Genomic DNA, 13,257 nt, shown 5'->3' on the forward strand with positions numbered 1-13,257 from the left:
GTGGCTGTTGCCCAGCACCAAGCACGTACCGTGTCCTTGGGCACTGCAAAGTGCTGCTTTTTCCTAAAAGTTTTCTCACCACTATCAGATTTGCAGGAAGGCAAGGACAGCATTTGTCCTCAAAAATGAAGGATTTGATGTTAACAGATCTCTGAGAGGTTTTCTTTTACTGTTATAGGCAGTATTTAGATCTCTTTCTACCAGTTGCTGGATTTCCATGTCAGTCCCTCTCAAAGACATTTTTTTATTCCAATAAATAGATAAATTCAGTCAGCTGAGCAGGGCCCAGGTACGTTGTCTGCTATACTGGGGATATTCTGGTACTACAGAGCAACCAACTCTCCAGTTTGACTGCACTGCTGGCCAGAAGGGGGCTGGTACTCTGAGGTATCTCCACAAGACTACTTCCTAGCCCAAGTTCCTCTGTGGCTGCTAAACTCACAGCTTACACTCCTAGAGGAAAAGGAAATGAAAAGACAACCTCAAATGACTGTGAGAACAGCTGTGTGCCACACTGCCCTCTGTCCAATGACCATAGCCATTTGTTCTTAAGTAAATGTTTTTATTTTCTGGATTTGATAAATCAGGGATTGATTTAAGAGGTGGAAATGAGGATAAAATGAACCCATAATACCTAGAGGATAATATGTACTCTCTTTCTGTGTGTGTCTTTCCTTTGGAAGTGCTGCAGTGGATGGTGGGGGACAGCAGGAGGTTAACAAAGGACAGAAGGGATTTAGGAAGGAAATTCAGGGGCAGCTGAGGGAGCAGGAGTGAAGAGAGGAAATTCATCAAAGAAAAGAGATAAAAACATTAGACTGAGGGGATTTATTTCAGGGTATTAGGAAGGAAATATAAGAAGAAAGATCTCTAAAAAAGAACTTTGTTAAAGTATTTTACAGATGGAGGAAATTTCCCTCTATTGATAGCAAGTTTTTTCTGCTGGACCATCTACACACACAGACCTAGAAAGGCACACCAGATTTTTGACCATAGAGCAATAATAAACTCCAGTCTATTACAAGGATCCATGGTGACATTTCTGACAGTGTAGCCAGACTTCCAGAACACTGTAAAATGTAATCTATCAGGAATTCTTATGAGACAACTGTGTTTTTGTATAATGACTGTTGGAAATCTGCTTTGGGTACAATGAAGAAAACTAGTTACACAATCCCCATCTCTTGATACATATGTTATAATGGTTTTTGCATATTCTGGTGACTCGTCTTCATTTTAGATCTTCTAGCCTTAATTACAGTTGATATATAGAGCTGCACAGAAGGGCGCAAAAAGCTATTAGGAACTGGAGGAATAAGGTAAGATTCACAGCCCAATTCCTTATGGAAAGACTTGAGATGAAACAAGGTTTATACAGAATGCTACAATTTGTAGCTATGCCTGCATTTGAAACTTACAGGTGATAAAGAATGTTTGGCTCCAACAGGAGTTTGGACCAACAGGAAACCCAAAAGTAGAAAAAAACTACAGAGCTGCACTCTGTTGTGTTACACCTTGCACCAGTGACATTTCCTCACAAGTTTCCTACTCAGTGTACAGAAGAGGAGGTACTTGGGAGAGCTGCAACATAAGAATGTTTGTGTCTGTGGTATATATGCCAGGAACAAGGCCAGATCCTTCTTTTGAGTGTTGACAGCTATTCACCTCTGCCTTACCAAAATCTTCTAAAACCAGACTTTGAAGGTGTTCATTTTAGCATAATCTGGAGCACCAGTCCCAAATTTCCTAAAAGGGTAATGATTTTGGTTGCCTGATTGAGATTTCACCGTGTTCTTGAAAAAGCCAGCCTGCACCCCAGAATTTCTTGCCACTTTTAAAAGTCACTGTTTCCACTAGGGACAATATATGATGTTATAAAAGAGAAGTTCTCGAGCAATTGCTGCATGCTGAGAGACTGCAAGAGATGCACAAGTTCAAGATTAAACTCAATCTCACCTTCCCTATGGTTTGTAGAGAATTAAGGTAACATCTCCATTACCCCTCACACAACACAAAGCCTTTGCTGCTGCCTCCCCATGCAGCTGAGCACACATTCCATTAGACCACAGGATTCAAGAATAGCAGGTGTTCTGAAAAAGCAGCGATTTCTGCTCCTACCTTGGAGAAAAACCATGCTATGACTGCAATTTTTGTCACTGTGTGGTAGCTGGGCTTGGGCTCTCTCAGTATTGGCACACCTGGAAAATTCTCCTGGAGTTGGACGTGAAACACCATTTTGAACTAAAACTCGGGAGTCTGCTCTGTGTGGTGTTGCACCCACAGCAGGGGAAGGCAAACAGTGGTTTATTGCTACAGGAGGGCTCTTCATGAACAGACCAGTGCATTAAATCCATGCCAGCTGTGCATACAGCATCTCAGGACACCAGAAGGCAAGGCAGCAAGTTTAAAAATAGCACTTGGTAAAAGAGAAAATGGTCAAATACCTAAAAACTCACCAGTACAGAGATCAGCATGCTGTAACAGCAGCAGAGCAAACCCACAGCACAGTGTACCGAGCTCCATCTGACAGCTCTGGAATTAACAGTTCATTGCACTGGGATTGGGCCTTCCCAGATTTTTCCTAAATTTGTGCCAACTACTTAATAGCACAAACTGAAGGGAATAGACTGAGTAAGGCCTGGTTTATACTTAACAAATGATCAGCAAATTGTTCATGTTGGACAGAAGCGTGCAAAGCAAACAGGAAGAGCCTGTATCCCCTAAATGACAGTGCAATGGCACTTCTTGGCTCTCAGTTGTACCAGTTAAACACGCATTAAGGGACATTTTTCTTTTGAGCTGGGAAACTCATACACTAAGCAGTGCTAAGAAATGCTTGTAACAGAAAGGTAGTGCTGGTTTCAGAAAAAAATTAAGATAATCTTTGAACAAAATCTTTACTCAAATGGTTTGCCTGCTACATACAGAAATGGACTACACCCCTTGGATTGGCATGGATCAGTCTACTGATATTTATGATGTTTGTTCTACATGATGATGCAGGGTTAAATACCTGAACCAACTGTGGTCTCAGCGAATCTACTCAAGGATTTATGTCCCATTACTGCTAGAACTGTTCTGATGCCACTGGTTCTCTTTCCAAGATGAAAGAAAAAAAAGAACTAAAAGCCTTCCAGACAAGATTCTGAAATGTGAAATGCAAACCAATGTAAAATGGGGTGAGAAGTCTTTTCACTTGCAGTTCCCCTTGCCTTTCAGGGTAACTCCTACTGCTTGTCCTTCCCAAAAAAATGAACCTCAAGCCTGACAACAGCTGAGGATCCTGGTGCCGTCTACCACTCCCACTTGTAGTGTAGGGACACATCTTTCTAGCTGGGGATGGTGGGTCTGCCCCAAAGCTGTGGACTCTTGGAGCCTGTCTCAAGGCTTCCAACAACTTGGCATGATAACGTCGGCCTCAGAGGCAGTGGGAGGCCTGAACTGGCAGGACTTACAGAGTCTCTGCTGGGGAAAAAGCAAAGGACTCCTCAACAGCCTGCTACAAATACAGAGACAGTTCAAAAGAAACCTAGACTTTGATATATCAGGAGTTCATTGAGACAAAGTTATTTCAGAGAAAACACTTCAGCCAACCAACATCTTTTGATAAAACTAAGCTTTAGCAATGGAAGAAGAGAATTCACAGAAGCTTTAGTAGAAGAAGCAATGTGAAGTTAAACTGTGGTCAGTCTCACTCCAAGTGCAAGGACAGTGCAATTACAGTGGAAACAGTCAAAGCTGAACAGAAAGGGATTTCACAGGCTAATTATTGACAGAAGCTTGACAGGTGGATGAGGACTGGAAGCTGTGCACAATTAGATGTCTCATCTCCAGGAGGACTTACTTTCCATCTAGGCATTATGGTTATGAACAAGTGAAATGAATATAAAAAGCACTCCTTGAGTTCAGCTAGCTCTGGTCTGGGCTCATGAGGGACATTTACTGCTGCACGACCACCACCACATTAGGGTGGTAGACTGTCTGTGTCTCTGTGTTTGCACACACAAGGCCCTGGGTAGAACATGTTGGGTACAATAGAGGTTTGAGCCAGACTGCTGTAAAAGGCCAATTATTTTAATAGCTTGCCCAAATGCCTCAATTGATCATGCTAACTTTGGAAAGCAAAAGGCACTATGCACACTTGACAGGTTTGTTCCTCTGACAAGTACACCATGTGCTCGTGATTCCCATTTGATTTCCTTCTTTAAGAATACCTCTGTGTTCCTTGTATGTGTGGTGGAAAGTGGAGGCGGAGAGTCACTCTCTGAAGGAAAACACAATTACCCACCATCTTTAAATGCTCAAACAGATGACAAGTGAACAGGCTTTCAATACTCCCCACCAGCTCCAGTTTAAAACAAAACACTCTGCATTATACATTCAGTAACAGACCCCTAATCCCAAACTCCCTGTAGCAGGAGGAAGCCAGGGGGAAAAAAAAAAGTCCCTTTTATTTTGCCTGTATTTTTCATATTGCAAGGTGCTTTTTTTATCTCACTGAACTCAGAAGAGAGACTTGCAGACAGGATGCTGTGCTAACTGGGTTGCTACTAGAATATGAACAAGGGTCATAGACACAGGGGCTAAGCCTGCGTTTGTGCACTCCTGGTCTTTGATGGCTGCCAGTCATTCCTGCAGTTTGCTCAGTGCCTGTGCATGTCACACACTTCTAATCTGCTCTCTTCCAGGGCTAAAAGCTGGCAAGCATGTGGTAATGCTCCAGGTTAAAGATAAACCAGAGTGTGTAAGCGTGAAGGTACTCCTTTATACATTGAAACCTACATGTTCAACAGCAAGTGAAAATATGAGCATGTACATGCTTTAGGGAGATTTAATTTCCTTTATCCTTTCATCTTTTTTTTTTGCCACAAGTACAAGGTCCTCTGGGTTACTTTCTTCTCACAGCAATATGCCAGCCAATTAGAAGAATAATAGATGAGTGTCAGCAAGTTAGCACAGTGCTCCTTAATCAGGAAGTCCTGGAAAATTTGATGAATTCTTTAAAACCTTTTCCTTGGTACTTCTTTTTAAAAAAATAGAAATAATTTCCCTCCCATTTGCTATTTTTAATATAACTACCTCCAAAATCTCATATGCCAATATTCTAGAGTATTTTAAATTAATTTCACTGAGGATATCCCAAGGCCTTGCCTCTTTGTTCATTTGTACACAATGCTAGAGGTACTCGGTGGGATTCAGCAACACCTTAACACCATTTCCACTGCAATCAATAACAAAACTCCTAAATACTGCAGCTGGGAAATAATTAGGCCACTATTGAATACATCAGAAAAAATATTGATTTGGTGGAATTGAGGTTTGGTGTTGGTGAGTTTGGCTTTGTTAGTGTCAGGGAAACTGCCCTTGTTGTGATCAAAGCTGAACTTGAACCAACTTCAGTCCACTTCTGCCTCAGACTTAACTTCTCCCTGATACTGTTCTGATATTCTAGTAATGACTTCTGTAGACCAGCCTGCAGTCAGCAGTTGAGGACAGCTAGGTCACCCAATATCACAGTCTGTTCTTTAAAAGTCTGAAAGTAAGGTATTCCAAGTAGAAGCTGCTGTTATCAAGTACTGCCTTTAAGTTTATTTGGGGGAGCCTAAATTTCTGCTTCTACAGACAACTAGCACAAGTGCATCTCTTTATGCCCCAGACAGAGATATGGGACCTCTCACAGATTTCAAGTGTGTGATTGAAATTCCCAGCTCCATGGATTTTCAGGCCAGAGAGGCTTGTTGCATTGATCTGATGAGAGCTAATGCATAGCACAGATCAGGAAACCATCTATTCCTGCTTCAAGTCCAGCATCTGAAGTTGAACTAGGATCTTGGTCTTTAGAAACAAACACTGCAGGGCAAGATGAAGTTTAATTGCCTTTCAGGAGAAAAACTTACTAGAGCTCTGGGTGGCTTGTTCCAATTAATAACTTCATCCAGTGGTCAAACAGGCCTAGTATTTCTACATGTAATCTACCTACAGCTTACAACTATTAGTTTCCAATGAGCTTTTTATACCCCAGACTGTAATATCCTCTGTTATCACATGCCTATCCTCTCTATCAGTATTTACAGACTACAATTAAGCTATGTCTTAGCTTTCTCTTTAATAAACTAATTCCCCTGAGTCTTATAAAACATGCCCTCCGATTGTTTTCTTACTCTCTCAGATACTTTCTAAATTGTGCACAATTTCGAAACTTTTTTCCTTGGATTTATGGAATTCAAGGAAACACCTTAACCAGAAATGCTGCATTTCAGCAGTTTTTGCAACAAACAATGACAGCTATTACATGACTTTCTGTAGCAAAAGAGGGAAAGCAGAAAAAAGGAGGAAGTCACAGAATGGAAGGGAATGAAGAACGAATAGCTTAAAAAGAGACAAAAGAACAACTGAAAGAAAATGGAAAGGGAAGGAAAGACTCGAAAGTAGGAAGAGAGATAAACACCTACTGAAGTAGAAGATCAGGACGAAGGAAGAGGTGATGAAGAGATCATGCAAAGCAGTAGTTATTTACAAGTATGCTTCCATAAGTGATCCTGTCAGTTCCAAGAGGAAGTGACACTAAATTCTCCTATCTATCCTTCCCCTCAATTATTTCAAGCAACCAAGGCTTTCCAATAGCAACTGCTGCAAGACCTTCAGTGGTTAAGAACACAGAGAATTGTGTGCAGAATTCTTTGGAAGCAGAGCTCATTAGCCTCCCCAAAACCCACCACCTGTGATACAACTGAGCTCCACAGCAGTGGGACTGCTTTTCTTCCCATCCCCTACCCTGGAAATACCTGCCTTGCTTCAAGGCCAGCACCGGAGGTCACTGGAAGAAACAAAAGGCACACTGACACAAAGCACACATATGGAGCTCTGGGCTCCAGTCATCAGGCCTGGGACATCTGTGGCTTCCTGAGGATGCCTGCATGTTCAAGTAATTAGACCAAGGCCAGCTGTCCCCTTCTCATTCTTCACCCTTTATGCTCCCATTGCTTCTGCTACCACTGCCTGTCCAAACAATGATTTGTCTGATGGATCACCAACGAGTAGGTTTTTTGTTGTTGTTTATTCTTTGGAAGGCGGGAGTGGAAGAGAACTGCTGAGACAGTAAAGAGGAGAAAGGACTCTTCTGAGTGTATCCCATGAGACACCTCAGTTTTCCAAAAGAGCTTTCGCCATACCATGCTTTATCCTTTATATTCTGAAGTCAAACTCCAAATGCTTGTATTGGTACTGAAGATGCAACCATCAGTAGTGAACCTTGCTGCTCAGGAAACGTTACTGCTTTATAGACAACTTTGGTATTCTGGGCCTAATTTCCCTGTCAGTGGTGCAGATGTAATTCAAGGAAATTAATGAACCATATTTCAATCTCAAGACGCTCCCTGTAGCACACTGCTTTCTGAAATCTTTCCTGCCAATTTGTGCTAGAGCAAGCCAGAAGTACTGTGGGACACAGGTCTCCACATCAGCGGGGTTTCTGCTGAAGAAACCCAGTGAAGCTTTTACCAGTTGAGGGAAAGCAGGAGTGAGAACAGAACAGAACTTTTCCCTCAACTGTGAAATTACATATGTAGCTTTGCCCCAAAGCCAGGATCCCAGACAGGTCTAAGCTGGAGAGGGAACACTGCTCCCCAGCCTGCATTTAGCAGTCAGGGCATGACAAAGCAAAAGGCTGTGTGTGCACTGAGCAGCCCCATCCCTTGACAGGGCAGGCAGTGCCTGGATGAGACATTTACTGCAGCCTGTGCTGCATTGTGCCTGCCCGTGTATCATCTCCATAGCAGCAGTTCTGCTAATTGAGACCAGCTGCTACAATTCCAAATTCTTCTCTCCAGAAATATCGATACTACAACGTTATGATTAGAAAGCACTTTACCAAATGCCTCTCAATTCTGCACAGCTCAGATGAAGAGCAGCTGCAGAGAGAAGGGACAGTTCCCTGAATATACAGAATAAAACACTGCAAAAACACTGGAGAAATGAAGGCTACAAGAAGCAAGTCACAACAGAATAATGATGACAAAGAAAGCAGCCTGCTGTATATGCTTCTGCCTGTCACTTTAGATGTTGAAAGCACTGTGAGCAGACTTTTTCCTTATGCTCTAGGATAAATGGCCATAGCACTGCACTGTTACAGCTTCGTGTGGCAGGTGTGCATGTTTGTCAGATCCAGCTTTTCTGTCCAAGGAGGGATTAAAACGAAATCCATCAATCTGGGCCTGGCTTGGAAGAGTAGCTGTGGTCTTGAATCATTTGGCTCTGGGTGCTGCTCTGCATGGCCCACTGGCAAAGAAAGTCACTGGAACCGATAAGCTGGTGGGAAGACTTACAAAGTAGGAATGCCACCACACCACAATGACTTGGCCTCACTTTTGGCTATCTCCCTGTGGCTGCTGGCTCCACACAGCAAGCTGGATGCTTCACAGTGGCCACACTGGGATTGCCAAAAGCTGCAAGCACTTTTCCCCTCCAAGCCAGACTGGATTAAACTGGCTATCAGTATTCTAAATTCACATAGAAGTCTCAGAGCCTGTCTGTGACCACCAGGCACAGGGCATTCCTGAAAAGACATCTGGTTACTGAATTTATGTAAGAACTGGGCAAACCACTTCAATCCCATCTGTTATTCCAACCTCCTGAGCACAGAGCAGAATCTTTGAAAATCTCACAAAGAAGGCTCTGAAAATGAGAGCTATGATGCAATGTGTAATTTCCTCCTGAAAAAGATGCTGTACAATCTTACAGAAAAGTGGCACAGCATGTGGCTGTGTAAACAAGGGCCTAACACACCATTTCACTACTCAGATTTCATACTACAACGGAGGTAATGCAACACAGCTAAAGCAGAGAGATTGCTTTGCCATGCTAAGTGATCTGCCTCTTACTCTGAAAACCAGTGAGGTAAATGAAGTGTTTTATATAAATACCAGACAGTTTCTCTCACCAAACAGAATGTTCAAGTTTTTCAAAAATATTTGTATTATTTTGCTCTGGAATATATTCAGTGCTTAGTGTCCCATTCAGATTTTACCATTTATACAGTTCTCTTACCTATTTCACATTCTAACTTTTGGTCTACATTAGAAGTCTGCTTAAATCCACAGTACTACAGGAGAGGGAATGCATCAATGAAATTCCAAAAAGGTAAAGTCTGAATGTGTTACAATTGAGTATAAACTTCCAGAATCCTTGTCTGAAAAAAAAAGTAAATTTACATTTTTTTTGTGTAACATTTACTGACTGCATATTAGCTTCCACTCCATTTTCTTTCTGCTCTGAGTAAGGTTGCTATACTTACTTGTGCTGGGAAACGGCTGACATAGAAGTCCTTATGGGAAACAGGAGTGTAAAGATGAGCTTATATAGAGAAGCTCTGTGCTTATACAGGGAAGTCACCTCAATAAAGTGCTCAACACTGCATGCAAACATGTTAGCGTAATTTGCAGGTGACAGTGTGACGGAATTCTGTTGATTGCATTGCAGTTGTGTTCCTTCCCATCAAGCTGAATTTAGCCTCTCTAGTCACCAAATCACATGAATAAACTGCTATGCATACATTTATTTTATTTTTAGGTTTCCAAGATCAATCAATGACATTCATGTGAGGAGAATCACAAGGCTAGGTAAAAAAACAAACTAAGCTCTTCTGAACACTAACAGTCATTGGGATCATCGGGACAAACGCTCTGAGGGTTTTCAATGGCACAGCTCTGTGGATTGTAAACTGAATTACAACAGCTTTAAGCAGTCATGGACCTTGGCACATCAGCCACCATAGAGAACCCATGCAGCAGAGCAAGCAGTAGGACTACTCAAGTAAGGGATCCACCAGCCCCCATTAAATCTATTCTTACTGACATTTGTACACCTCAGCCTGCAGTGTACCACGATGACACTGTTGTAGTGCTGAAAGTCAGGTGCCCAACATACACTGGCCCCAGCAGAGAAGCACCAACTCTGCAGCTGACTGTTTATTTTGTGCAAAGCACAAGCATTCTCCCATTTCATTTCAGCTGCCCTCACCTCCCCCATAACTAAATTATTGTTATTATGCTCCGCACAATCCTAGTACTGACAGGGATGTTTGTTATACATAATTAAAGATATTAATTTTGCATGGAACAGAAGACACAGAGTCAGGAACTTAATCTTTTTTTTAAATCTTCCATTAGAAAATTACCTTCATTAGCACCGACTCACTGAGCTTCTCTCTGTTGACAATTTTTATCGCGACCTTCTGACACGTGACACAGTGAACCCCCAACTTCACAAGCCCTGCAGGAGAAACAAAGCAAAATAGAAAGGAAGAATTAGTTAGAGGTTGAGGTTGGTTGTCAAGGGTTTTCCTTTTAGAACACCATCGAGCTGTTGACAGCTTATATGCAAACAAATTCCCATTAGTACCTCCTCCAGCCAGAAAAGGTCTTGTGAGTAAAGCAAATCCTTTAGCCCACAGTTTGACCATGTAGCAGTGAAGTCATCAACACTGTTGATGCTCCTGTAGCTTCTGCCACTAAAACTGTGGTTTTGTTGAAGCACTGCAGCCCAGCTCTCACCACTCAAAGTGTGTTCTACCAGTATGAAGTTCTGGCAATTGAACCACATTGGACTAAGAGCTTTTCCTGACATCAAAAGTTTGGAAACCAGCACAACTAGATGGTCAAATGTTTGCTTCTACATTTCTCTAGCTCCTTCCAAAGCTTCCATGATCACAATAAAAAGACACTTAATTATGGCTTCCCTTACTGTTTTAATTTACCCTGCTGCATAAAGTTAATACTGTGAATAATGCCATTGCGGTGTACAGGAACATCAGCATACGCTGCTACAATTCTTAGCTTTTGTTTGTTATTACTTACTATGTTCTTGTCCTCAAAAAAGATAGAGTGCTGTTAACTGATTATACTGGCAAAAGGATGTTGATATCCCTGACAGGATTAGGATGTCTAAACTATCATCAAAATATGGAACACCAAGACTTAAAAGAAAGAGGTAAGTAACATACATGAGCCATTACCTTCTGCAAAATTTCCATCTAGGTCTGGTGACTTACATGAAGGTACATTGAAATACCTCCCACAGGTGAGTTTAAGATGGTCCCTTGACCATCTACTGCCATTTAGAAAATTTGTAGCTGGAAAAGTTGTACTTCATAGGTTATTGAAGTGAGATCTTGTTTGCTTCAGGTTTTACTCTTGTCTAACATGCACATACAGCACACCACCTGATGGGCTGGATACTATCCCACTCCACACACTACATGCCAAATTGCCATTTAGGTTAACTCAGTTATAACGGAACTAAAAAAGAAATGGCACCTCTCTGGTGTCAGTACAACCTGCTGTGTTTTGCAGGCCATTTATGAACAATCAAACAGTAGAAAAAAGACTTAGTTCCCAGCTCCTAGGATAGGCTGCAGTTAAGAAGCAAACCCCACCCCCTAATGCAAAGCCAAACACGTTGCTTTATGTGGGATTTGAACACAACAGCTTTTCAGTCCAGTGAAACACTGAACACAGGACTTCACACACCTCACTAAGGGGCAAATAGATTCTTGCCTTACGACAAACTGGGCCAAATTAAGTGAACTAGAGTTTCATCAGAGACTTCAGCAATCTTCTGCAGGTACCTGTCCATCCTTTTGCTGTGCAGTTAAACTTAAATTTGGAATTATTAATCACTGGTTATTGTGTGGATAAATAAACTCCCAACTTGCTTCCAGTCACATCTCTTTTATGGCATGCTCAAGTGTTCTGGATATTTCTGGTCACATAATTTCTCAGTCTCATCTAGTTAAATGCTGACATCCTCACTTTCAGCCACGACATAAACAAGTCACAAAAATTAAGAACACAGTGCACTGACAAATCCATTTGAAGCTGTGTATAGCAATAGCATGTCCTCTGCCTGAAGCACTTGAGAAGCAGAGCCGGGGCAAGGTGCTGTCCATCCACACTCACTCTTCTGTCTGCATTTTTTCTATTCTATTTGTTATATTAACCAAAGCATCTCTGGCTCTATGTTCACTGTTCAAAGCACCTGCAGCCTTACTTATGCTTCTTCCCTTTGGCTCTGTTGTGTGTTTGGATAGATGCTACTTGGCACCACCCTGCTGAAAGCGTGCACCGTTTCAATCTGTGCCGATTGCTTCCTTCCTGCTTCTAGGACAAACCACCACCTTACATCACTCTTGCAGCACAATGACAGCACTTTTTACATTGCTCTTAGTTACACTTTCAAACCTCAGCAGAACTTCTAAATCAGTCCTTTATATCTAGACTCCCAAGATCTGTGGCACCATGTTGTACTGTGATGTGGCATGGACCAGTTATTTTCAGAGGTGAATAAGGGCGAGAAACAACTGCTCTTTAACTGGTTCTTCACCAGTTATATACTAGACATATCTCACACTTCAGAATTTGATTTCAAATCTTGTTGCTCCCAAATCAAGACATCTGTCTTGACTGAATGTGTCTGATTTGTAAATTATTTTTCTTTTGTCCTCCCTGAAGTACTCTGTCATTGAGCCTGAGAAGAGTTTAACCATGAACTTCTGGGGCACTGTCATCCTGCACAGTATCTTCACAGTGTCCTCTGTCCTTGTAGCTATTAACCTACCACAGAAACTCAAAAATTAAGATTAAGCTACTCCAATAAAAAGTTAACTAACTGTTAGAAGACACCAAACACTTTGCAAAAATAAAACTGGTTCTGAATTACACTGATTTTATATTGAATTAATTTCATTGACCTCAAGAAGTCATTCTTGATTTATGCTATGGTATCAAAGGACAGAATGAGAAAACATATGTGAGATTTAATGCATCTTTCCTCATCTCCTGATTTGCATTTTAAAAATCAAGAAAAGAAATGCACTGTAATTGCTGTCTGTTTTGTGGAGATAGAAATTTTAGACAACCCTCTGAGCAGCCCAAGACAGGACTTTTCACTGTACTAAACTCACTGAATGTAATTTTCGGATAAAAAAATAAAACACATCACTATGCCTTGCTTCCTCCCTTCTCTCCTGGCCACTTCATTTTGACATTTTCATGCCATCCTAAGCAGAAAAAAGAAAAAAAAAAAAAAAAAGAAAAAAGTCCCTCTTGGCAAGTCCATGTGTAGGATAACACTCTCCTCTCCTGCTACTATGAGGAAAGCCTAATTGAGCTGAGGCAGAAAGGGTTTGTCCTCAGGACTTCTGTTTCTGTCCTGTAATTTCAGTCAATTGTGGAACTACACAATTGAGATGAGATGACTTAA

The 13,257-nt window shown here is 41.6% G+C and overlaps 1 protein-coding gene across 1 annotated transcript in view; it reads right to left on the bottom strand.

The window, feature by feature from the left end:
- The window catches only part of BRSK2 (BR serine/threonine kinase 2), a 300,775-nt gene that overhangs the window by 141,143 nt on the left and 146,375 nt on the right, over positions 1–13,257 (bottom strand). The window contains exon 2 of the mRNA XM_041481170.1: positions 10,175–10,269. Within this exon, the coding sequence (XP_041337104.1) occupies positions 10,175–10,269 (95 nt within the window). The remainder of the gene's footprint in view (positions 1–10,174; positions 10,270–13,257) is intronic.

Source organism: Pyrgilauda ruficollis, unplaced genomic scaffold, assembly GCF_017590135.1.
Source record: "Pyrgilauda ruficollis isolate IOZ18807 unplaced genomic scaffold, ASM1759013v1 scaffold55, whole genome shotgun sequence".
Lineage (NCBI taxonomy): Eukaryota > Metazoa > Chordata > Aves > Passeriformes > Passeridae > Pyrgilauda > Pyrgilauda ruficollis.